This window comes from Equus przewalskii, chromosome 10 (genome assembly GCF_037783145.1).
Source record: "Equus przewalskii isolate Varuska chromosome 10, EquPr2, whole genome shotgun sequence".
NCBI lineage: Eukaryota > Metazoa > Chordata > Mammalia > Perissodactyla > Equidae > Equus > Equus przewalskii.
In genome coordinates this window covers 3835478-3858151 of record NC_091840.1, presented here as the reverse complement: position 1 = coordinate 3858151, position 22674 = coordinate 3835478, and the positions used below count along the sequence as shown (strand labels likewise).

At 55.0% G+C, this 22674-nt stretch overlaps 2 protein-coding genes across 3 annotated transcripts in view; both read right to left on the bottom strand.

Annotated features, from left to right (window-relative positions):
• The window catches only part of TIMP2 (TIMP metallopeptidase inhibitor 2), a 49779-nt gene that overhangs the window by 16799 nt on the left and 10306 nt on the right, over positions 1–22674 (bottom strand). The gene's annotated exons all lie outside the window — the stretch shown is intronic.
• Positions 10623–20246, bottom strand: CEP295NL (CEP295 N-terminal like). Of its 2 annotated transcripts, none has more exons than XM_008520966.2 (3): positions 20113–20246; positions 19055–19194; positions 10623–12532 (listed from the first exon to the last, which is right to left on the bottom strand). In XM_008520966.2, the coding sequence occupies exon 3, from the start codon at positions 12366–12368 to the stop codon at positions 10680–10682; it is 1689 nt and encodes a 562-aa protein (XP_008519188.2). In that variant the 5' UTR covers positions 12369–12532; positions 19055–19194; positions 20113–20246; the 3' UTR covers positions 10623–10679. The 2 variants fall into 2 exon arrangements, with proteins under 2 accessions (XP_008519188.2, XP_070415902.1); XM_070559801.1 differs by having other exon boundaries at positions 19900–20206.

The following is a 22674-nucleotide window of genomic DNA, read 5'->3' as shown; positions in this document are numbered from 1 at the left end:
CTGAGACACCTGGGCTGGTCACCACACGAGGACTGACTTGGTCCCTTTACTACCTGCCTAATCTACACCTGATTGCAATGCTGCACAGAGGTGTTTACGCCAGGCAGTAAACATGCCAGATCAGCCTGTCATAAGCCTGCTCTTCTGCAGTATCGACCTCAGCTCATGATATGAAACGGACCAGGAACATCTACAGCAGACAACAGTTCTAGAAGGAGGAACGCTGCTGGGTTTTACCACGGCACACTCAATTCTGCATGCTTTCTGGACCTGCTTTTCAGAGGTCCACGACTCTGCACAATGCTTAATGCACAACAGGCGCTCCATAAACACGCCACTGGCCATCAGAAAATAAGCAGAAACTACTCCCAAACAGGATTCCAGAAGCTTCCATTGCATTCCACGCATTAAGGTCCACTCATTTTTCTCTTACAAAAGCACCTAAGGCTCCCAGGCCATCTGAGTTCTCATTTGAAAGGGGCAGACCGGGGGCTACATCCTGCTTTAGCCCCCTACCCACTGTGGTCTCAGGAAGTCCCCCGGCCTCGGTGAGACACAGCCACTCCCGTTCAAAATGGAGATACGCCAGCGGCACCTGCACACTGTCAGGTGTGGGAAGGACTAACAGCCGGGGCGTATGCGACATGCAGCGCCTGGCACCTGATGCACCAGGTCTAGTTCAGGCCGACAGATGAAAGGCAGCCGCGGAGAAGCACGGCGCAAACTTGCCCGGCCCCGAGGGATGGGGCTGGAGCGCTGCACCCCGTCACTGCTCGGTCCACAGCTCCCGTCCTGGTCAGCGTGGACCCTAGAACCTGGGTCTGCGGCAGCTTCCCGATGCGTCTGCTTTGCTCTGGGACTACAGACCACACGCTGTCCTTTTTAAAACTGTCCGGAAAGAAGACACTGGTTGAATCCAGGGTCCAGGCTGGACTTGTGGGGTTCAGATCAGAACAGTAACTGGCACCAAGGCCGCCAGTGGCTTGCAGGGAAGTGGGGCCAGGGGGCCAGGAGGCCGGGAGGATCTCCAACTGGGCTCGTCCATGCAGGACAAGAACTCAGATTCTTTGGGGTCTCTCTGAATTCTGGAGGGAAGCTCTTCCCCACTTTACAAAATGAGAGATAATGGGAAGGAAAGAAAGTGGGAATCAAGAGAGGCAGGGAAGCACCAGGTCTATGAAAACCTTCCCCAAAACATCAACACCCTCTGGGCATGAAGGAGAAATGCTGGGCACACACCTGCCCACTCAGATGTGAGGACCGACACCGCTGACCCACTCAGGGCGGCAGTCACCGCCTGGGCTCAGCACTCTGCGGGAGGAGGGCGTGCGCAAAGCTTTGGCAAATTAACTCATCACCGCGAGAGGATCCCACAGGCAAGCCGAAGGCAGGAGACCTGGGGGGAAACAGGACGATGGGCTGCACAGGAGGGCGGGCTGGGGCGGCATCACAGCAGATCCAGCCAGCTCTGGAGGCAGATGTTCAGACCCTCAGCCTTCTGCCCCGGCACCTGGCCAGAGTGGGGACTGTCTTACACGCCAAACTCGGAGCTCGGGGTTGGGCTGCCTTTCAAGTGCAAACCCCAAAAGCACGGATCCCCCTCCTGTTGCCCAAAGGGAGAGAGGAGTCAAGTGTGCAAGCATCTTCAGCCGCAGCCCTTGCTCTCAAGAAGCATCCAACCTGGGCTCAAAGACACAGGAGGGACAGGAAAACGGAAGCACACTGTTTCCAGCTGCCAGTGGTGGGGAGGGAGGAGGCAGGGAGAGCTCTCCAGGAACGCGCTTCCTGCACCCAAGGCGATGGGCATCACCCTGAGCTGCAGAATGGAGGCCACTCCAAGGGAGGGGTGGCCCTCTCTGAGTCGCCAGCCAGTGAAACAAGAGGGCTGGGGAAAAGCAAAGAGACCCAAAGAATCTGGGAAGAAACTAAAATCCCGGTACGCACACGTTTATTGAACACCTACTCTGTGCTGGGCCTGCTGTTTGGCCCTGGGGTGGGGCCTCAGCCCAGTCCTGTTCCATCCCCGCCAGGAGCGGGCCACTCTGCTCCACCACCCTGCCCCTAGCAGCAGGAGCCAGAGGCAGAGGCAGGAGGGAGAGTCGTTATAAAGATTCTTGTTCTAACTGCTTTGCGCCCAAAAGTGATGGCCTCTCCCCAGGCTGCTCAGATTGTTTTTCCTTCTTTCCCTTCTGCCGTTAACACAACATCTGGGTTTGAGATCAAGGGTGATACACTGGCTGATGCATTCACCGCCAGATGTTGGCTACTGGAATGCACAACCGTGGACTTTAATTCAAAGCACACGCAACCACAGAGTCCCCGCCCCCACCCCTCGGGCTGCGGACACCACATGATGTCACTTCCCCCTGCGAGGAGCCTGCAAAAACAATCCCTAGGACACCCAGCCAGATTTGGGATGGAAAAGAACTCAGCGGGTGGAAAGTCAAGGTCGCGGACAATGATCCAAAGAACACAGGCTGCGTTCAGACTGGGAGGGCTGACAACCACCCAGGGAAAGCCAGTGGAGGCCAGACTGTCCCGCTGCTATCCTGGGGGGAGGGGACACTGAGGGGGCTTTCGGGAAACTCTAGGTGTCCCCAGCACACGACGTGGCCTGGGCCAGCGTCGAGGTGCAACATGCTCCATCAGCCCAGGCCGAGGTTCAAGTCCCCTCTCACACCTAACCAACATCTTCTGAGCCCTACTGTGTTCATGCACGTACCCGGGAGAGCCAGACCCCGACAGAGAACTGCCTCTGAGACGTTCATTTATCTCACACTCATTGAATTATCTTTATTACCTTGTCATGGGTCCAACTGCCCCTCTGAGGAATCCCATATGCCATATACACTCATGGGCCACATCATGACGTTTCAGTCAATGAGGGACCGCATATACAATGGTGGTGCCCTAAGATGAGTACCACACAGCCTAGGTGTGTAGCAGGCTGTACCATCTAGGTTTGTGCAAGTCCACTCTGTGACATTCACACGACAAGGAAATCACCTAATGACACATTTCTCAGAACATATCCCTGTCCTCACGTGACGCGTGACTGTATATGAATACATCCTATAGGACCTTCCCCATTGGGCCCACTCTGCCCGGGCATGGGCTCCAACTCCGGAGCACAGGTAAGTCTGTGGATCGTGAAATGTGACTTTGAGATATTCACGGCCTCATCCCAATGCCCGCAACACACTCTAAGTCCCGAGCCCCCAGCGCCTGCTGAGCAGAGCTTCTGGCTTAGGAAAAAAATCACCCATCTGCCAGGAAGAGGTGCGGGAATCTCCAGGATGCAGAAAAACATCCATCTAAGTACAAGGTCAAAATCCAGCCCTGGATCATCTGAGCCTTACGTGTGCACTGACTCAGACGGGCAGGGGTAGCTGGCAGTGGCAGTGTCAGCAGAGGCCACTGTCCCCTCCCAGCCCAGCCCACCTACTGCATCTTCCAGCTCGGGCTTGGGAGGGGCACCCGGGGGGGACGGGCAATAGCAGAGACAGTGCCACTCTGCTCTTGCATCTGGCTCAGGGCCCTATGGAAAACACCCAGTAGTTCAGCCAATTGGGGGCACAAGTCCCAATGCCATTCTCTGGGGAGAGGGAAAGTGAGGGGCTTCGACCCGCTAGCACATTTGCCAAAGACCCTACTGGCCCCAATCAAGAGTGGGTGAGGGGCCGGCCCAGTGGCATAGAGGTTAAGTTCGCGTGCTCTGCTTCAGTGGCCTAGGGTTCGCAGGTTTGGATCCCAGGTGCAGACCTATACAAAATAAAGGAAGATTGGCAAAGGAAAAAAAAAAAAAAAAAAGAGTGGGTGGGGCTGCTGTACTGCTGTGACTGCAATGGGAGCACCATGGGCATTGGTGTGAGAGCAGCAGCAGCTGCTGCAGGTGGCTACGAGCGGTTACAGGGGCTGGCGGCAGAGAAGGACATTTCTTAGATGCAGAGGGAGTGGCTGCAGCTGAGCGGCAAACGTCCTCCACGGGTCATAGGTCCATTTCCTCGTCTCCAGGTAGAATTACATACCAATCATTTCAGAGGAAAGCCAGCCCCCACCTACTGCAGGCCGGGCAAGGAGTGACGGGCTCTCCAGGGGCACTTGCCCCCTGGGGCACTTGGTGAGGGCCATAGGGTTCCAGCTTTTGTCTATGCTCTCCAAAAAAGGGGGCGCCCGAGTTTAGACATTTACACCCACACATCACAGATCTTAGCAAAGTGCTCGCTAATGCCTGCAACTACAGCCTGCGGCTGCCACTTGGGATGAGAGCTTCTTGTCCCTTTCAAGTGGACTCAGTGATACCAGATGGCTGGTCGACCTGGCCAAGGCCCCCTGACCTTTGGGTTTTGATGAACTTGTCCAAAGCCCGGGATGAGGGTGGACCCAGAGTGCCTCCATCCCAGCCACCCATTAACCCTCAAGGTCAGAGTCAGGAAAGTAAGGGGGTGCCCAACTTCCTGTGTCTACCCCTGAGACATGCCCAGCATGTGTCTATACCCACGTCAACACCCGACATAGCCTATGGCTCTGACCCAGGAAAGCTGCAACAAGATGCTATTTTTCAGGGCCCTGCCTGCGGGATCCCTAAGGGCTTGCACGGAACTAAACCATCTCAGTGGGCTTTGGGGGGCAGGATAAAGACGGTTATGAATCTCTCCAATGGGACTGCATCTGCTTCTTTAGCAGGTGCGCCGACCTCACCAGCTGGAGGGGCAGGTGCGGGCAGATGGTGGTCTAGAAAGGGGATCGTGCTCACACGGACGACTGCAGACTCGCTCTGACGCCGCAGGTATGGAGGCCACGCCCCTCCCTACAGAGCTGCACGTGGGAACGAGGTGCGGTTGAGCAACCTGGGAGATGTCACAAGGAATGCATGGTATCAGCACTGGCTCGGCGCCTGGATGTCTGTGGGCGTGCCCAGCCCCGCCTGCCCCTTTGGCCTCACTGTCCGCCCAACCTCCACCTTCCAAGGTGCCCCTGGGTGGACAAGGTCGTGGGGGCTCTTCCCAAACCCTCAGCTCTGCCTTCCCTGGCCTCAGCGCCTGGCCTCTTTCAGTCGGTAGTGGAGCAGACTCCTCCAAGTTCGCTCCTTTTACGGAAATGAGAAAAAAAAAGGTGGGGGCTGTCATTTAGTAATTAAAAACAGCCCTGTAGTGCTGGGAGGGAAACAAGGGCTGCTTCTGTCCCTGCGGCAGCTGTGAGAGACGAGACACGCCCTCAGGTCCCTCCAAACCTCCCCATCCCCAGGAGCCAAGAGATGTCCCTAGCTCTAGGGCAGGGCTGGGGCTGTCCAGGGAGAGGGCAAGACTTGGCCAGTGTGACTCAGGCCAGGGTTAGAAATGCCTGGAATGACAACTGCTCAGAGCAGATGTGTTCTGTGGGAGGCTCAGGGCGGGGCAGGGAGACCGATGGGGCGCAGCCCCCACCCCGGGCCGTGCCGCCCATGAGCCTGGTCCCTGGGGATTTGCCAGCCCTGCCCAGTGCTGTTCAAGACTCGAGCACATACACGTGAGCTGTTGTCCGCTGGATGCCCCGTCTCCATGGAGACCAGCTCTCCCATCTCTGTTTCCTGTCCATTCGCTGTGGCTCCCCTTGGGAGCATGAAGAAAACAACATCTCCGAGAGCTTGAGCTGTGCAGGGAGAAGCTACAGCACTGGTGCCCAGCCTCCAAGCTGCCCTCCTCCACCCCAGGACCCCCGACTCAAGCCCCGCCACCCTTCCTCCCTCCTCCCTCCTCCCTGTGGGCCCAGCGGGATCTCATGCCAGAGGCCTTGGTCATGGTTCCCGAAGCCTTGGGCTCAGCCCTTCCCATTCACGTGCTGCTGAATCATTTGAAAAAAATGCATCCCGATCCTGGGAGGATTTGCTGAGAACAGTGCGGCTTTGTGGAGGGAACTGCTGCTCTGCACTTTCTCCGCCAAGCCCCTGAGGAGGAGCCAAGCTCAGCCCTGCAAACTGCAAACCCCAAGCCCGAAGCCCGGAGCCCGGAGTGGGGGCAGGAACAGGAGTGGGGCAGGGCAGAGGAAGAGGGAGCCTGGAGAGGTGCTGAGGGAGCCCCTGGCCGCCCCCTGCGATCCCTCCCCACTCACAGGCTGAGAGGGGCACGCAGAGGCCAGGACAGCTCAGAAGTGAGGGCAGCAGACGAGGGTCCTGTCCTCACACTGGCTGGTGGGCTGTGACCACGGGCAGGTCTCTGCTCCTCTCCAGGCTGCCTCATTTTCAGGAGCAAACACATGCGGGCTGGGCTCACGGCTCAGGCCCCTGTCAGCACAGACAGCACAGCAGCAGTGGCCCTTGCGTGGGACTCTGAGGCATGCAGTCTGCGGGCTGACCCCAACCCACTGCATTTCTCACGGGACCGATACAGGGATGTAGGCTGGAATCCCAGGGCCCACACACCCAGCTTTCTACGTGGAGAGAACCCAAGCGGGCATGCTGGGCAGTTCACGCCCCCCTCCTCTTTCTCGTTAGCCTTGCAAATAAGACCCCAAGTTACAGCCCACCTGCCCCTTGGAGCTGGTAGCATGTGGTGGTGTGCAGTCAACGCAGCCCTCTGTGCCAGCCTGGGACATGTCCTGGGCATTACAGGACCTGTGAAGAAGGCTGCCCTTCTACATAAACCCTCCACGGCATGACAGAGGGAGGAGGGCAGACGCAAGACGCCTTTCCCATCTCCGGGGCCACTTTCCGTTCATTGAAAGAACTACTGCAGGTCAGAACGGGTCCCCTGTCCTCCCAACTTTACAAATCTTGTTTTCCACATTAGTTTACATTTCTGAGGTTCTGGATGTTATCTCACACACTAAGGCCACGCACCCGACTTCCGGGGGAGGGGATAGCTGTGAGGCACCTCAGAGCAGCATGCATGGAAGGTGTGGCCACATCCAAAACCAAGGATGCCCACCGTTCCAGCAAGTGCAGGAGCGGGCCAGGCCGTCCTGGGGTGAACTGCTCTTATCCTGGCATCTGTCAGACACTGCGGGCCTGCACCTGCCCTATGGACAGGGGACCTCGGCAGCACGCACAACCAGCGCTGCTGCTCCCCCCGCACGCCCCGTAGGCACACGGGGGACCTGTCCATCAGCAGGTTGGCCACAGAGGTCTTACTGAGTCCCTGAGGTCTGGGTGGGGAGAAAGACAGACAGGGCTGCAAAGAAGTGACCAGACGATGACCGTTCTAATAAATGCAGACTGAGACGGGAACTGGGAGGCTGCCTCCAAGTGTGGGGGCAGAAGCACAAAACCAGTGGAAAACTCCAGAAGACACAGTATTCAGAGCAGGGGAACCCATGGGGGAAGGAGGGAGGGAGGACCCCTGGGGAGGACCCAAGAAGTGCTTTCAGAGGCTGAAGGTACACACAGCCACGATGTCAGGGGTCTTCACTGCCACCTGGCAGAATCTCTTGGGAACGTTCCAGAAGCCCCATGCCCTTCCAGATGGCACTGTCCTAGTGCACTCCAGTCCAGCTGCATCAACGTAAACAAGAAGACAGGGTCTGCTGGGACCCCAGCCTGCCCTCTGGATACCACTGCGAGAGGGAAGTCACCAATGACCTCTCCATAGGGAATCATTGGAGGGCCACCTTTTTTGGGGGGGGGGGGGCTCCTGGAAGGCTATTTCCCATATCGCTGGCCTGGGCAAAGAAGTGCCCCATCCCCCTTTAGCCTTCTGCAACACAGGTGGGAAAGGGCACAGTGTCTCGTCCTGCTGCCAGGGGACAGTGTAGGTGTGACCATGCAGGCAGAGATGAGTCACCTCTGCCATGTCTCGCTGCCCACCCCCAACACTTACTTTAGCTCAAGCGTAGCCAAGAAGGGGCCATCCCTCACTGAGCACATGGGCCACAAACGCTACCTCTGAAAGTGGAAATAAAAATAACCACTCAAAGGCAGGCTGGTCCACTCGCCAGACAGTGGCCTCTAGGCCGAGTCAGGACGACTTCATCACTCAGTGTTTGGGTCCCATCGTGGCCACCACTTTAAACATGGTGATCCCTTAGCACCCTCTGCACCCTCCCCAACCAAGGTGACCCTTCAGCGGCAGACAGGAGCTCTCCAGGTGGTCTCCTCCTGACACGCAATGCTGGGCATCATTGAAAACCCAGGGCCCCTCCCCCCATAATCCTCACGTGGCCTGGGAGTGACAACGCCCTCCGGGCCACAGGACTGCTTTCTTAATCACGTTGGGCTTGCATCAAATTGTTGAGTTGCTTTGCAGCCTGACCCATGACATTCCAGAAGCAGATGTCAGGAGGAAACCTGGCTGAGAGCAAACATTCTCTGCATCCCAAGTGGAAAAGCCACAGACAGACAATGGAGACCCACACGATGAAGACGTGAGATGGTAGGAGGTTCCTCACCCAAGCTACTGACAATGTAAAAACAAAACCAAAAAGACCCGTGGCTGATGTTACCGCCCCATACAAATGGCACCTTGGGGGTTCTGTGAGCTCCATGCTCTCCAGGGAAGCCTGGCTCAGGTTTCTCAGGCACACGTAACTGGGTGTCACCCAGCGTCTCCAGGGCATGCCACCATCGCCGTCTGCCACGGCACGTTGACTCGCTACCAGCATCCTCCACTGGAACAAGAGCCCTGCGATTCCCAGGTGTGTCGTCTACTGTTCACGTCCAGTAACTGGGACAGCGTCTGTCACTCAGTATTTGTCAAGGGAAAATAGCATAAGATCAGGTCAACCCTTTCCGGGGCAAAATCAAAAACGGTGAAAACGGGAAGGAAAAAGAGGAATAGGACCGTTCCCATGCTGACATCCCACTTGGTGTTCAAACTTTCCAAAAGCACTTTTTGACGCCTGGCCTTTTGATCCAAATGCCTTAGGGAGGTAGTCCTCCTTTTGGGAACGGGCATAAAACAGAGAAGCAGCTTTGATCCTGGAGAGAAGGCCCAGACAGTCACACAATGATATGATGCTGCAGCAAAAATGAACAAATGACACCTATGTGTGACACGGAGGAATTAAATCTGCTGAATCCAAAAAAAGCTTCCAAAAGACCACACATGGTGTAAAGGCTTTTTTATAAAGTTCAGACTCAAGTAAATTAAATATAGTGTATTGTGTGTGCGTGCATGTATATATATAGAGAGAGAGAGAGAGTATATGAAAAGTAGGGACGGCCCCCAAGTTCAGCAGGCACAGAGCTAAGGAGGAATAGGGTACAGAAAGGGGAAGCAGCCAGACAGAAGCTGGTTTTCAGTAACTATCCCAGATCTTGGGTCTGAATGGTGGGCTTACAGTTGTTCATTATTTTGTTTAAAAAATATATCTAAGAGGGGCCGGCTCCGTGGCCAAGTGGTTAAGTTCGCGCGCTCCGCTGCGGCAGCCCAGGGTTCGGATCCTGAGCGCAGACATGGCGCCGCTCGTCAGGCCACGTTGAGGCGGCGTCCCACATCCCACAACTAGAAGGACCTGCAACTAAGATATACAACTGTGTACGGGGGGGTTTGGGGAGATAAAGCAGGAAAAAAAAAATGATTGGCAACAGTTGTTAGCCCAGGTGCCAATCTGTAAAGAAAAAAAATATATATATATATCTCTAAGATGAAATAGGCCATTCATGGACCAATGATACAAATGGGTCATGACCGAAGATGGGTGATCCAACTCAGTGCACCGGAGTCCTTGGAAGAGAGGGAGAGCGGGAGGCAGGAACCACCTCCTTGATATGCTAGTTGAGGGGTCATCTAACTATGGCTGGAGGGCCAAATCCAGCCCCCACCTATTTTTGTAAATAAAGTCTTGGACTTGGCCGTGCCCATTCATATGTGTATCATCTGCAGCTGCCTTTGAGTGGCAATGGCAGGGGTGAGAAGTTGCCACAGAGACCATATGGCTGGCAAAGCCTGAAGTATGTACTACCCGGCTCTTTTGCAGAAAAAAGTTTGTCCACCCCTCTCCCAGTCCCTAAGTATGCAATTGGCAGATAAAACTCCACCCAGTGCAGGCTCTCCGTGGCTGCCAAGTCAGAGGTAAAGGTGGGGGGCAGGAAACTGACCAGACACCCAGGTCCCCCCACCAGTGCCAGCCCCTGAGGGAGTCACCTCTTGGCACTGGGTTGCCAGGAAACACTTTCTCTCTCTCCCTCCTGCTTTCTAATATTAAAGCGACAAGAACATTACTAAGCGATGTCCTATTAGATGATGTTGGTTTTGTTGGTTTGAAAGACCAGGAGAGGTTTTCACTAAATCTCTCCATTAGCGTCTCAGCTGGCGGCTGAGCAACAAGCGACGTCTCTTTTGACATTGTGCCTGTCTGACCTTGGATGCCCCGAAAGTCTAGTGTTTTTCTGGCTAAAACATCTGAAGTGCTTAATTTACCTGGAGTTTCCATCTGTGCTCGTGGCACATGAAAACAGCTTGGCTCAGGGACACCCTTTGTGCTATGCTGGCCAGACGCACTTACTGCGCCCCACGTGGGCTCCTGTTTTTGTGCTAAGAAGCCTTCCTAAATAGGACTTAGTTTTAAAGGCAAGATTAGAGAATAGTACAATTCCTGCAGAGGAACTTGCCCCAAAGGATGGCAGGACGATGGATAACCCATTTTAAAAGGCCGACTGGTTTCCGAGCCAAAGTCGCAAAGACACATCTCACAGACTCAGAGACCACTTCCGGCATAACGCCCGGGCATCAGCGATGTATTTATCACGGGTGGGACTCTCCCTTTTAACATATTCTCTGAAACTCTTGCAAGCGCTTCCTGGCTTCTTCAAGAAACTGCTTGTGCGACTGGTTCTGCTCTAAAATTTGCTGTTCAAGGCCACGGATCATCTGACTGTGCCTGTCGTCGTCAGCGGTGCTGGCGGCCAAGGCGGAAGTGGCACCGGGCTCATCCCCTCCTTCCTCCTCCTGGTCTCGAGAGGAGTGAGACTTCAGACAAGCCAGACAAGCTCGTGCCTGCGCCCGTCTCTCATCTTCTAGGACGGCCTGGGAGTGAGCTTCCAAGCTCATCTTTGGGGGTCCAGTGGGTTCAAGCAATTCCAGCTGCTTTTGTCTTGTCTGCTCCATCTCCAGTTTCTGCTTTTGCCGTGACGCCACCAAGCCAACCCTGCCTGCCTGGCCTTCTAGGGAGCCCTCCACCAGTGTGTCCGGTCTGGGCGCTTCTTGTCTGGGTCCTGTGGTGCACGGGAGCGGCCTCGCTTCACTGCTGGGTGTTCCTGCCTCGGAAGACGATAGTCTACTCTCACTCTTAAATGCTGGCTTGGCCATTAGACGGTATTTTTGGTTCTCAAGCTTGCTTAGTAACTTTTCCAAATTGGTTTTGGATGATGCGTGGTGGGCATCCACCTCCGCTGGACTCACGGAGTCCCCGGCAGGCACCATTTCCGTTTCTGCGTGGATGCTTTGCTTCTCTCTCTGGGTCTCCCCTCTCTGTCCCTGCATCTCCGAGAAGCCCTGTTCTTCCCTGGGGTGCTGACCCACCCCGGGCCTGGGTTCAAGGTACAAGCTCAGGTGTTTTTTCAGCTTCCTATTTGTGTTAAATAACTCTTCAAAGGCAACCTCAAGCTCTCGCTTCCACCTGCTCTTCTCACGGCACTCGCACGGGGCGGCCTGTGGTGCGGCTCCTGGTCCGCGGGGCGAGCCGGGCGGCCACCACTGTTCCAGGTCGCCCGCTCTGCCCTCGGGGCTCTCAGTCACGGAGCTGTCTCGAAGGTCTTGAAGGAGACGAGCCGTCCCCTTCCCCAGCTGCCTCCTCCCCTCTCGGGAGACGTCTTTCTCCCTGTCCTCCAGGTGCTTGGTCTCTCCGGCCACAGCCAAGAGCGTTTCCACGTCCAGGCCTCGGCTCACTCGAGGGTCCACGGCACGGCGGCCACCGCCGGTCTTGGTTGGCGGTGCTCGTTCCCCCTTATGCTTCCCTGGGGGGCTCGGGGGCGGATGAGTCAGGCCCATGGCCTTGGTGGTTCCCTGCTTCTCCACACCTACTGCTTTCCTCGGGGGCCTGCTGTGGCAGGGCTGCTGTCTCATCAGCTCTTCTCTGCGACTCTTCTCTTCTCTGACGGCCGCTCTGTGCCTGTCCCCGGCCCTTGGCGGCGAGGCTGCTCCTCGCTGGGCCAGCAGCTCCAGGTGGAGTCCACGATCCTTGGTCTGCCCTCCTCCCAGACCTAAGAGATGCCCTAAATACAGCCTTTCCAGGCCTCGGACTTGCCGGCTGGGGACCCCCTCCCACTCTGCCCCCAACTCCTCGGCCAAGCACTGGAGCTGCTGACTTTTCCACCACTTGAGATCTTGTCTTCTCTGCAGAGCAAGGTCTCCTTTTTCTCTGACTTGTAGCAATCTGTGCTTCCGCCTCAAAAGCAAGGCTTCGCCATCAGGACTAGGACTCGGCTGAGCGGCGCTCTGTGTGTTTCTTTTCATCCTGGAGACCTTTGCAGACACGGCTTCAGAGGAAAGGTGGTGTGAGCCAGGAGCGCAGGTTCAAGGGCACCCGGGGCTGAGCAGCCACGGCTGTTCCACGTCAAGCCTACAAGGGCAGGACACACGCACTGCCCGGGAGTGTTCCGAGGAGAGTGAGCAAGCCCCTGGAGACAAGGCACACAGGGCTCTTAATGTGGGGTAAGTTCTACAACGTGTCCCTCCGCCCTCCCCCATGCCAGCCCCCTGCGAGGGCCCATTCTGTCTCCTGATTTCCGTCCTGCTCACCTTTAACAATATCCTATAGGGCAGCTGTTTTCAACAGGGTGTGGTTTTGTTTCCCAGGGGACACGTGGCAATGTCCAGAGACATTTTTTATTGTCACACTGGAGGGAGATGGTGCTACTGGCATCTAGTGAGTAGAGGCCAGGGATGCTGCTAAACATCCTGGAGTGCACAGGACAGCCCCCACAACAGAGTGGTCCAGCCCCACTGTCAACAGTGCTGCAGCTGAGAACCCCCAGCCCAGGAGACATGCTAGGCTTCAGGTGGAAGCGGAAGGATGCAAATGACTTAGCTACTTATAAACGAAAGGAGGAAGGGGTGGAGGAGGAGGAGCCTGCGAGGCAGGGGTGTGTGGCAAGGGTTGCAGGGGGAGGGGTGTGTGCATGAGTGTATGCAGGCAAGTGTGTGTGTGTGTGTGTGTGTGCACCAATAAGAGAGGGTGGTAAGCTGATGGTATTTCTTTTTTCATGATTCCCAACTCTTTTCTCGTGTAATTATCAGAGGCCGCCTCTAGCATCAGGAAGGGACATGTGCTTTGCCGGGCCTTCCTGGGGAAGGAGGTGCCTTTACACTAAGACTACGGAGTCACGTCTGTTGCCACTTGCCGCTGATGTCAACAACAGCCAGATCTGTGGGTTAAGGGAGCTGCTCCCTGGGCAGCTGCAGGGTGTATGGACTGCCCCTCACCTGCCACAACCCTTCTTCCATTTCAGTCTGTGTGGAGCCAGGCTAAACACCCCCGGGTCTATGGAACAGCTAACGTCAATGCACAGGCTCCCCGCCAGGCCCTCCACACGTATTCACTCAGCTCTTTTACAGTAACCTTTGAGGTGAGGAGCTGTTATCACCCCTGGTTCACAGGTGGAGAAACTGAGGCAGGGAGCAATTAAGAAATTTGACCCAGATCACACAGCTGGTGACTGGCAGAGACAGGCCTCTGCCTCTCAGACAGACCACAGTGCCTTTGACTAACCTTGGCTGGTCACACTGCCGCCGGCTTTTGTAAATTTGATCGTGCAGTTATATACTCAGAATAGCGGCTAACATTACATTCTACCAGTCTGCCGACTACCACGATGAGCAAGAGGAGAGAGAGAGAGAAAGTTGGGGGCATGAGACACAACAACTGAGATTTTCGACAAAGGTGCCACAGCAATCCAATGGGGGAAGGAATCGTTCGTTTGCTTGTTTGTCCCCCCACCAAACGGTGCTGGACAGCTGTATATTCCACTTGCAAAAAAGATGAGTTTGGATCCTTATCTCACCATGTATGAAATTATATACCACGTATAAAAATTAACTCGAAATGGATCATCAACCCTAATGTAAGGTCTAAAACTAGATGCTTAGAAGGAAACGGAAGTGTACCTTCATGACCTTGGGTTAGGCACAGATTTCTTAGATACAACACCAAAAGCACAAGCAATAAAAGAAGTTGATAAACTTGGCATCATGGACATTAAAAACCTTTGCAATGTTCAAAAGACATCACTAATAAGAGAATACCTGTGCATCGTACCGCCAACGTTAAGACCTGAATCCAGGTCACGTTGCCAACCCTGGCAACTCAATGGGAAGATGACAAATAATCCCATTTAAAAATGGGCAAAAGACTGAAATAGACACTTCACCAAAGACAGACACAGTATGGCTAATAAAGCCCAAAAAAGACGCCAAACCTCAACAGTCATCGGGGAATGCAAATTGCAGCTGTGAGACACTACTTCACATCCACTAGAACGGCTACAATTCAAGACTGACAATGACAAGCGTTGGTGAGGATGTGGAGTGACTGGAGGCCTCACGCCCTGCTGGTGGGAATGCAAAATGGTGAGCAGCCTGGGAGAACGGTTTGGCGGTCTTTGTTAAAACGGTGAAGACAATTTACCACATGACCCAGCAAGGAAAGCACGCGGCCGCACAAAGAAACGGAAGCTCCGAGAGACTCAATAACTCTCCCAGCTCACAGGGAGGAGGCTGGGTTTCAACCTGGGTCTTAAATGCCGAACACTGAGCTTTTCCCACCCCTGGGGATGGCCACAGGGTGTCCAACAGGTGCGGCGAGGTCGGGGCAGCTGTGAACGTCCCTTCATCTGTGTTGGAAGACACCTGGAGAGAACGGGGAAAGTCGCACCCCCAGACCCAAAGCCTATCCAGTGCCTGGAGCCGCTGGCCCACACCCTCATTAACCGGTGACAATCAGGAAACCTGGCCGAGCCTCTCCCCCTCTGGAGTGCCCCACCGTACACCCTGAGCCAGGCCCACCTGGGCGGGCACCCCAAAACTGCCGAGTTGGTTTTCCTGGAGACATGCGAATGAATGAAAACTTAAAACATCTGAACAGAGATCTTGGGGACAAAGTTCAGAAATGAGTGAGGATTCAAGTCAGAGCTCCACAGTTTAGGAACTGAAAACCCTGTGTCACCGGCACATCCTACACCCACATGCCAGCTGCTCCACGCTGTCACCTCCCAGCACTTCCCTGTCTGCTAGCTTGAGACCAGAGTGTTCTAGGCGTCCCATCACCCTCTGGTCTCCCAGTCCTGCTCCCCTAGAGCTGATCAGGCTGCCCCACGCCGGCTGCCTTCGACCACTGGGGAAAACCACGGCCCTGTCCCCATAGAAGCCCCACTCAGAGCAGCAGGCGGGAAGGCAGGTGGACACCCATCTGGCCTCCGGCAGCGCTAAGTGGACACTGGGCCGTTCTCCTCACTCACCCCCTGCGGGCCAGCGTGTGGAGCCAGCCCGTGGCTCAGATAGCTGTCCAGCAGAAGCAGACACCTTCCACGCCACCAGAGGGGACCCTCCTCACAGGTGGCAGGGAAGCACCAGGCCGTCGGCAGTCCTCCTGCCTTCTCACCCCGCAAGGAGACTCCAGGGAGCCCTACAGCCGTGAGGAGGCCACCAGGATCGGAGGCCATGCTTCCCGGCACAGACATCAGGTCCTGCCATAACCCCCTGTGACCTCCGGTTTCTGCAGGTGTACAAGAGGCATATGCTGCCCACTCAGGGCCACTAAGGCATGACACGTATGTGCCACCGAGGACCCACCCACGGCCAGTGCTCACAGTGGGCGGTGGCACAGCTAACACATGGTGGTTGTGACAAAGACCAGGCCCTCCAATTGCTGGGGTTTGTTGTGACAATGCTGCAAGCTCCAGTGGTGCTGCCAGACCCCCAGGGACCACAACGCCCACCGTGGCGGGGTCAGGATGACGCGAAACTTCTGCACTCTATTCCAGTAACCAACACACCGATGCCATCCCCTTGGAGAGCTCGGGGTCGGCGATGGCCTCACACACACCATATTGTTGGCTGGAACCCACCCCAATGTGATCCAAGGTGTTATCTGAGCCCCTGGGACTGTGTGTGATTTCACAGACAAATGAAGTACATAGGTGAACATAAGAGGGTAAAACGGAGCTTGCTGTGTGGACATGACATCGACTACCACGTAGACCCACGTGCCGGCAGGCCCTGGTGACTCAGGCTGTTCACACACTTTGCACACACCGTCTCACCATGTCTATTCCTAGCCCCACTTTCTAATGGGGAAACCGATTCAGAGAGGTTAAGTAACTTGCCGAAGGCCGCAGAGCCGATAAGCTGTGCAGCGAGGATTCAAGTCAGAGCAGGAAGACCCCTGATCCCAGCATCTTCCCCTGAAGCTGATGTGGCCAGAGTTGGGAGCCAGAACTCCACCCTGGGTTGAGCTTTGTTCTCATCTGACCTCTGACCTCCCGTGACTCTGAGAGGCCCTTAGCCTCTGGTACTGAGTCGAGCCTTAGCGTGCTCTGCGTGCACTCACCTGAGTCCACAGAACGGAGCACCCTCTCCCTTTCCATTCAAGTATTTTACTTGAACACTGCAAGGCAAGACCTGGCACAGTGCTTCTTGAACCTTGCTAAAAGTCGGGTTCCGACTCAGCAGGTCTGAGGGAGGCCCGAGACGCTGATTTCTAAGGAGCTCCCAGGGATGCGATGCTGCTGGCCCACGGACCACACTGGGAGCAGCAAAGCCCCAGTAAAGGACTCTGCCCAGTATCCGTGTCTGGATCTGCCCCTCCTCGCCAGCCCCTCGCCCCACAGAAGCTGAGCCCACCGGTCTCTCCCCTGAGCCCCTCCCAAAGCCTGATAACCAGCCTGTCCTCCCCTTCCCCCACTCCCGTGGCGGCCCCCCCCCCCCCCCCGCCAGGCTGGAACCAGCACTCTAATTCAGGCAGCCACGCAACTTCCAGCATCTACAACAGCTCCCTGTTGTCCACACCGGCAAGTCTCCAAACACTGCCACAGGCCACCTGCACCACGGGTCACCTGAGCTGCCAGTTAAAATGCAGATTCTGGGGCCCTGCCCCAGACTGATCCTATCCCAGCCTTTGTGGGGAGGGGCCCAGGAATGTGCTCAGTTAACTCTCTCTTCAAAGTCAGTTGGGCAATCCCTGGCTTGCAGGCTTGAGAATGTTCCAGCAGCTCATGATCCGGCCCCCTTCTCCCAGCTGGGCACGGCTGGCCAGGCTCCTTGCCATTCCCAAATGCCCCCCACCCAGGTCCGGCACCACAACTGTGCTCATGCGGGTCCTTCTTCCTCAAACGGACGGCCCCCGACCATCCTGCCCACAGTTCCCAGCCCAGGTCCGGCTCCTCCTTCCTCCAAGCACGTCCCCCAACTTTCACAGCAGCCGGGAAAACGCTCCTGCCTTCCTCCACAGGCCCACAGACTCGGCGCCGGGTGACATGGGGTAGCACTTTTTCTTTGAAACATTTAAAAATAGATATAGAAGGGCTCCCTTTAGCTGGCATGGCCAGAGAGAGAACATTTCCATATAATTAAAGCTTACTCTTTCATATGTAAAGTTCATCATTTCTCTGTCTTCTTAGACTACAAAGAATAGATAGAATTTGACCTTTTTTTGAAAACTCTGGATTATCTTTAGGACTATAATATCGGGAGTCCCTCAAGGGCTTTTAAGACGTATAAGACAGCGTTCCTCTAAACGAATGACCCCAGAATATACTCTGGGTTTCTTAAGTTGCCTTTTTACAGCTTCCTATGTCCTCGTCCTCGGTTGCAGCTTTCCGTCTGCGGGTCTGACGGCCTCCTACCCTCCTTTTCGATACAGCTTCTCAACTGCTGCCGACTCAACTGCACCCACACAAAGCAGCTTGTTCGCGTTATGTCTGAAGCAAGGGTAGATAAGTCTGGGGCACCAACAGGCTCTTCTGAGTCAAGGACTGAGCGTCTGACTCTAAGCTTATCGATTCTAGACGTGGTCACCCACCACACCCCATCACCCACGGGGAGATGGACAACCAGCCGTGGGGCCAGAACGCCAGCCTCCAGCTCAGAAGATCTGTAACAGGCCTGAACACCTGGGCAAACCCAACAAGACAAGACATATCGGGAACATGTCTACAACTCCCACGCGAGTCCTCAAATACGACTGTCCCAGTGCAAACGGGAGAAGGCAGCTCTCAAGAAGCAACGCCAGAGTGAAAGGCTGGAGCCGGCAGTGAGCCAGGAGTCGGCAGAGACGTGGCCACCCAGAGCCAGTGGGATCTTTACCTGCGTTGATAGAAGTGCCTGGAACAAGCCGGGTAATGGTCCGATCCAGACACCAGCGTGAAAGAGGCACTTGGATCAACCGGACGGACTGTGGAACAGGTCTGCCAACGCCCCAGGAGCGCCCACCCTATCCCACCACACGGGGCGCTGTGAGTGTCAAACGGGAGCCTGGGAGGCATCAGAACCATGCCTGGCTCCCAGGAAGGCGCAGTCAGCCTCTCCTCCCAAAGAGACACAAACACAGCCAGTCGGTCCCACGTGCAGGGAGCCGACGGTCAGACGTGTGAATAAATAACTTTCAAAAGGTAAGAGGTGTCTATGCCTAGCAATGTCTAACCAGACGCTGTCATGGGAAAAAAGTTTCAAAATCAAACTATAACTCCTGAAATGCTTAGAAATTACTAAGAAACCTACACTAAATGAGAACTACAACTTTACTAAATAAGGGAGAAATCTGAATAACGGAGAGATGTGTCCTTCCAGACAGCATCCAGACAAAGCTGAGTGACAAGGATGGGGAGAAGGGCCAGAGCCTCAGCGTTCAGGAGGAGAATGAAAAAACAAACAAAACAGGTCACAGGAAGAAAAGTCCTAAGGAACCAAGAATGTTTGGAGCGGGGCTTGCAGGCGATAGAAAAGTCTAGAACGGCATAGGGTGGTAGTGAAGAGTATTACCTAACTGTGTGACTAGTGCAAGCTCCTCAACTCCAGGTGCCTCAGTTTGCTCATCTGTAAAATGGGGATGGTAACAGGAGCAGCCATCTATACAGATGCTAGCTCTCATCACTACGTGAAACACCCAAATGCTTGGCGAGCTGTCTGGGGAAGAGGGTGGTACTTACCGTGTGTCTCCAGCTGACTGAACTAGACCACCGAGAACACATTACAGGGAGGTAGAAATTGATGGGGTGGAAAGAAGCACTTTCTAATGTATTGTCTTGAAATCATTGGGCTGACTCAGTAGGTAGTGAGACACCCATCACTGGAGGCATCCAAGCCAAGCCCGGATAAAACAAACAACAGAAAAATTTTAAAATCCATTTCTCTTGAGTTTCACTCTCTAAAAATACATCCTGTGACACCCAGTGTCCAGCCCAGAGCCTCAGTTTTTGTCCATTTCCTGACTCTCAGCTAAGGTGCAGAGGGGTGGTTCCTAAAGCTGACTAGGTTTTGGACTGGCTGCATCAGAATCACCTGGGGGGCATGGTCGTGGTAGAATGTGAGTCCTAGCCTGGCCCCTCAGCAGGTTTTTTCACTCAAATCCTGCAGGTGGGGCTTGTGAATATGTGATGTTTAACTATCCCCCTGATGCACAGCCTGATGCACAGGGCTGGGAGAGCTCTAGAAGCCCAGATGGCTGGGGAACCAGCTCAGGCCCATTGTGTCTCCACCACCTCCTCAACTAGCTTCACAAAGACAGACACGAAGCAGACTCTTCCAGACTTATAGGGGCACCAGCTTGCCAGGTGGGCCACTTACAGCCAATCCCGCTGGCGGCTTACGAAATGTCTCCTGACAATGTCAATCATCGGGTTTCCCTTAAACCTTACGGGTTCCAGGTACCCAGCCTAGGTCAGGACTCTGCTACCAACAGCTATTCTTGCTGCACAATGACCCCCACCCCACACAACCACATTCATCCCCAAGCCTGTCCCACCAGCTTCCACCACCCATCCTTCCCACAGACCGTAGAGGTGGGCCCCACGGAGCAGGGGCTTTCAAACGAGCCTCCTGGACATGTGGCCTGGAGACTGTCACTGGCCCATTTTCCAAGGCCCTCTTAGGAGCCTCAACAAACAGCCGGGCACAGAAAGAACCCACCCCTATGTGGGATCTTGGGGGAACACAACAAAAACCTCGGCCCTGGGCAGTCTACGTGGGGTCTCCGGGGCCCACTGACCAAAGCTGGCTGGAATCGCAGCTCCCCACCTCCACCAGAGGCCCAGCGTCTGCCCAACTGGTGAACCATGGCAGGCTGCTGCCACGGGAACGACAGAGCTGCTGTGCTGTGACATCAGAGCAGGGCTGAAGTCAGAGACAGTGACCAGCCAGCCAGAGGGTGAGCACCTGCCAGGACACCTGTTGTGGGTTCACTGATCATAAAGATTTGCCTCAAACAGCTGGGGCGATGAGCGGAGGGACGGCCAACGTGGGGTTAAGGAAGGCATCCGCGGCATTGGCTGTCTTTCCCTCCCCGGTCTGGCAGCATGGTGACCATGCTCCTCATTGTGGTGTCGCTCCTCCCAGAGCTGTTGCACTTCAGGGTCAGAATTCCCGGAAGACGCTTACCCCCCCCTTCTCCCTCAGGCAGTGTCTGCTCCCACTCGGGCTGGGGGACGCACGCTCCTCCAGGATGCCACTGTTGAGCTGAGCCAACTGGAGGCGGGGGAGGAGGAATCCTGGCCCTGGCCCCCTTTGTCACCCACCCAAAATAAGAAATCGGACACTCCTGACATCGTTACTAGGGCTGTGCGCATCCTCTACAGTTTTGACAATTAAGAAATTTCGCTTGGGGTACGTGATTTTGGGCCCCAAGAAGTCAAAGCAACTGATTCTCGGGGTTTGGTGTGCTGAAAGCAGAAAGTCAACAGCAGAAACTTGGCTGAAATGTGGGGATCTCAGGGAAGTTAAGTCTCAGGAGAGCTGATCTGGGACGAAAGCCCCAAGTTGGGGCTGGAAGGGGGCCTTGGAGAGGTCATCTGGTCCCTGACCTGGCGAGGGGCAGAAGGAATTCTCCCCACGGGAAAGTGCTCAGCCATAGTCCCCACCCAGGCACTTTTTTGGGTTCCTCTTCTTGGCCCTATAGACACAAAGTTTTGTGTCCACTCCTCTTTCCACAAAGAAAAACAGCCCCTTAGCCTCACAGTGGGGTCTTGTTGACCCACCTTTCAGCAAAGGACAAGCTCTACGGAAGGAGGAAATAACACGCGGCCAAAAACTACAGCTTACAGGGCCTTTGACAGCCTTCCAGAATGTTCTAGCACAGCCACTACTGCTATCCTCTCCAGGCAGTTTCTGGATCGAAGACATTTCCCCCTAGCCTGGGCTCTCCTGATGACAGCTTAGCGATTCCTCGCATGCAGCTCCCGTCCTCTGCAGTGACCTGCTCTGCTCAGCGGTCCTGTCTCCCTGAGCCGCTTCACTGATGTGGGACCAACCCAGCTTTAAACGTCTGGGTCCGTACTACGGTTGACTGAATTAAACCTATACATTAGCAAACTCTAAAACTGACACGTATCATTCAAGTTCACCTTAGAAAAATTCGAAAACAGACACTTGCGCAAGAAAGTCTAATTTCCCCGAATGTTTTACATCCCAATAAAAAATAAAAATCCTCCACCATTTGGTCCCGCAGAGCATCCAGAGCTGTGATTTAGCAAACCACTCCCTGCTGCTGTATGTACAGGTGTTTCTAACATTTCCCGAGGATAAACAAGACTGTGATGGATAGCCTTGTGACTAAATGCTAGCATGTGTCCTTAATTATTTCCCTGCAGAAAAATTCCTAGATATAAAGCTGTGTGATCAAAGGGAGACTCATTTTTAAAGCCCTTGATCGCGTTGCCAAAATGCCCTTCCAAGACTCTGAAGTGCTCAGGTTAGGAGGAAACATACCTATAAGTCCAGCCATTCCAAGGACTACAAGCCTCTCAGCCAGATGGAACAGAGCAACAGCAAGTCCAAGGCTGTGACGTCCAAGCCCATTTGTTAAAGATTTTTATTTTTTCCTTTTTCTCCCCAAAGCCCCCCGGTACATAGTTGTGTATTCTTCGTTGTGGGATCTTCTAGTTGTGGCATGTGGGACGCTGCCTCAACGTGGTCTGATGAGCAGTGCCATGTCCGCGCCCAGGATTCGAACCAACGAAACACTGGGCCGCCTGCAGCGGAGCGCGCGAACTTAACCACTCGGCCACGGGGCCAGCCCCTACGTCCAAGCCCATTTGCAGCGACTCGAGCCAGGATGCGGCTCCTTAGACTCCTGGCACCACCCCTCAGCAGCGCGACCTTGGGCAAGTCACCAACTGCTCCCCATCCAGGCGGGCAAGGACACTGGCCTCACCAACCTCACAGAGTCCTTGTGGATGAGAAGAGCTGTGATGTCCTTGTGTACAGAAAAGCCCTAGACAGTTGACATTTTTTTCTAAGAGACTTACGATTGGTGACTTTTGCCTGGTGGTTTTTTCTTGGCTTTCCAGAACCCGTGCACAGAATGCAAAGACCACCCTAGTTTGCTCCTCCATTCCCTGTACTGGAGCCAACTGGGCCAAGATGTCGGATGAGACGGCCCACTGAGAATCTAGGACGGGCGACGCTCATGAGAGCTCTGCTCTGACCCGTTCCTCCCCAAGTACTTGGCCCTGCTGGGGCAGGGCCAGGCTGGTCCTCTCCTCCCAGGGACTTCTGAGGATTAAAGGTTAAACGCTAGGAGGGCTGTCGAGAAAAGGCCCCAGGAGAGAGGTGT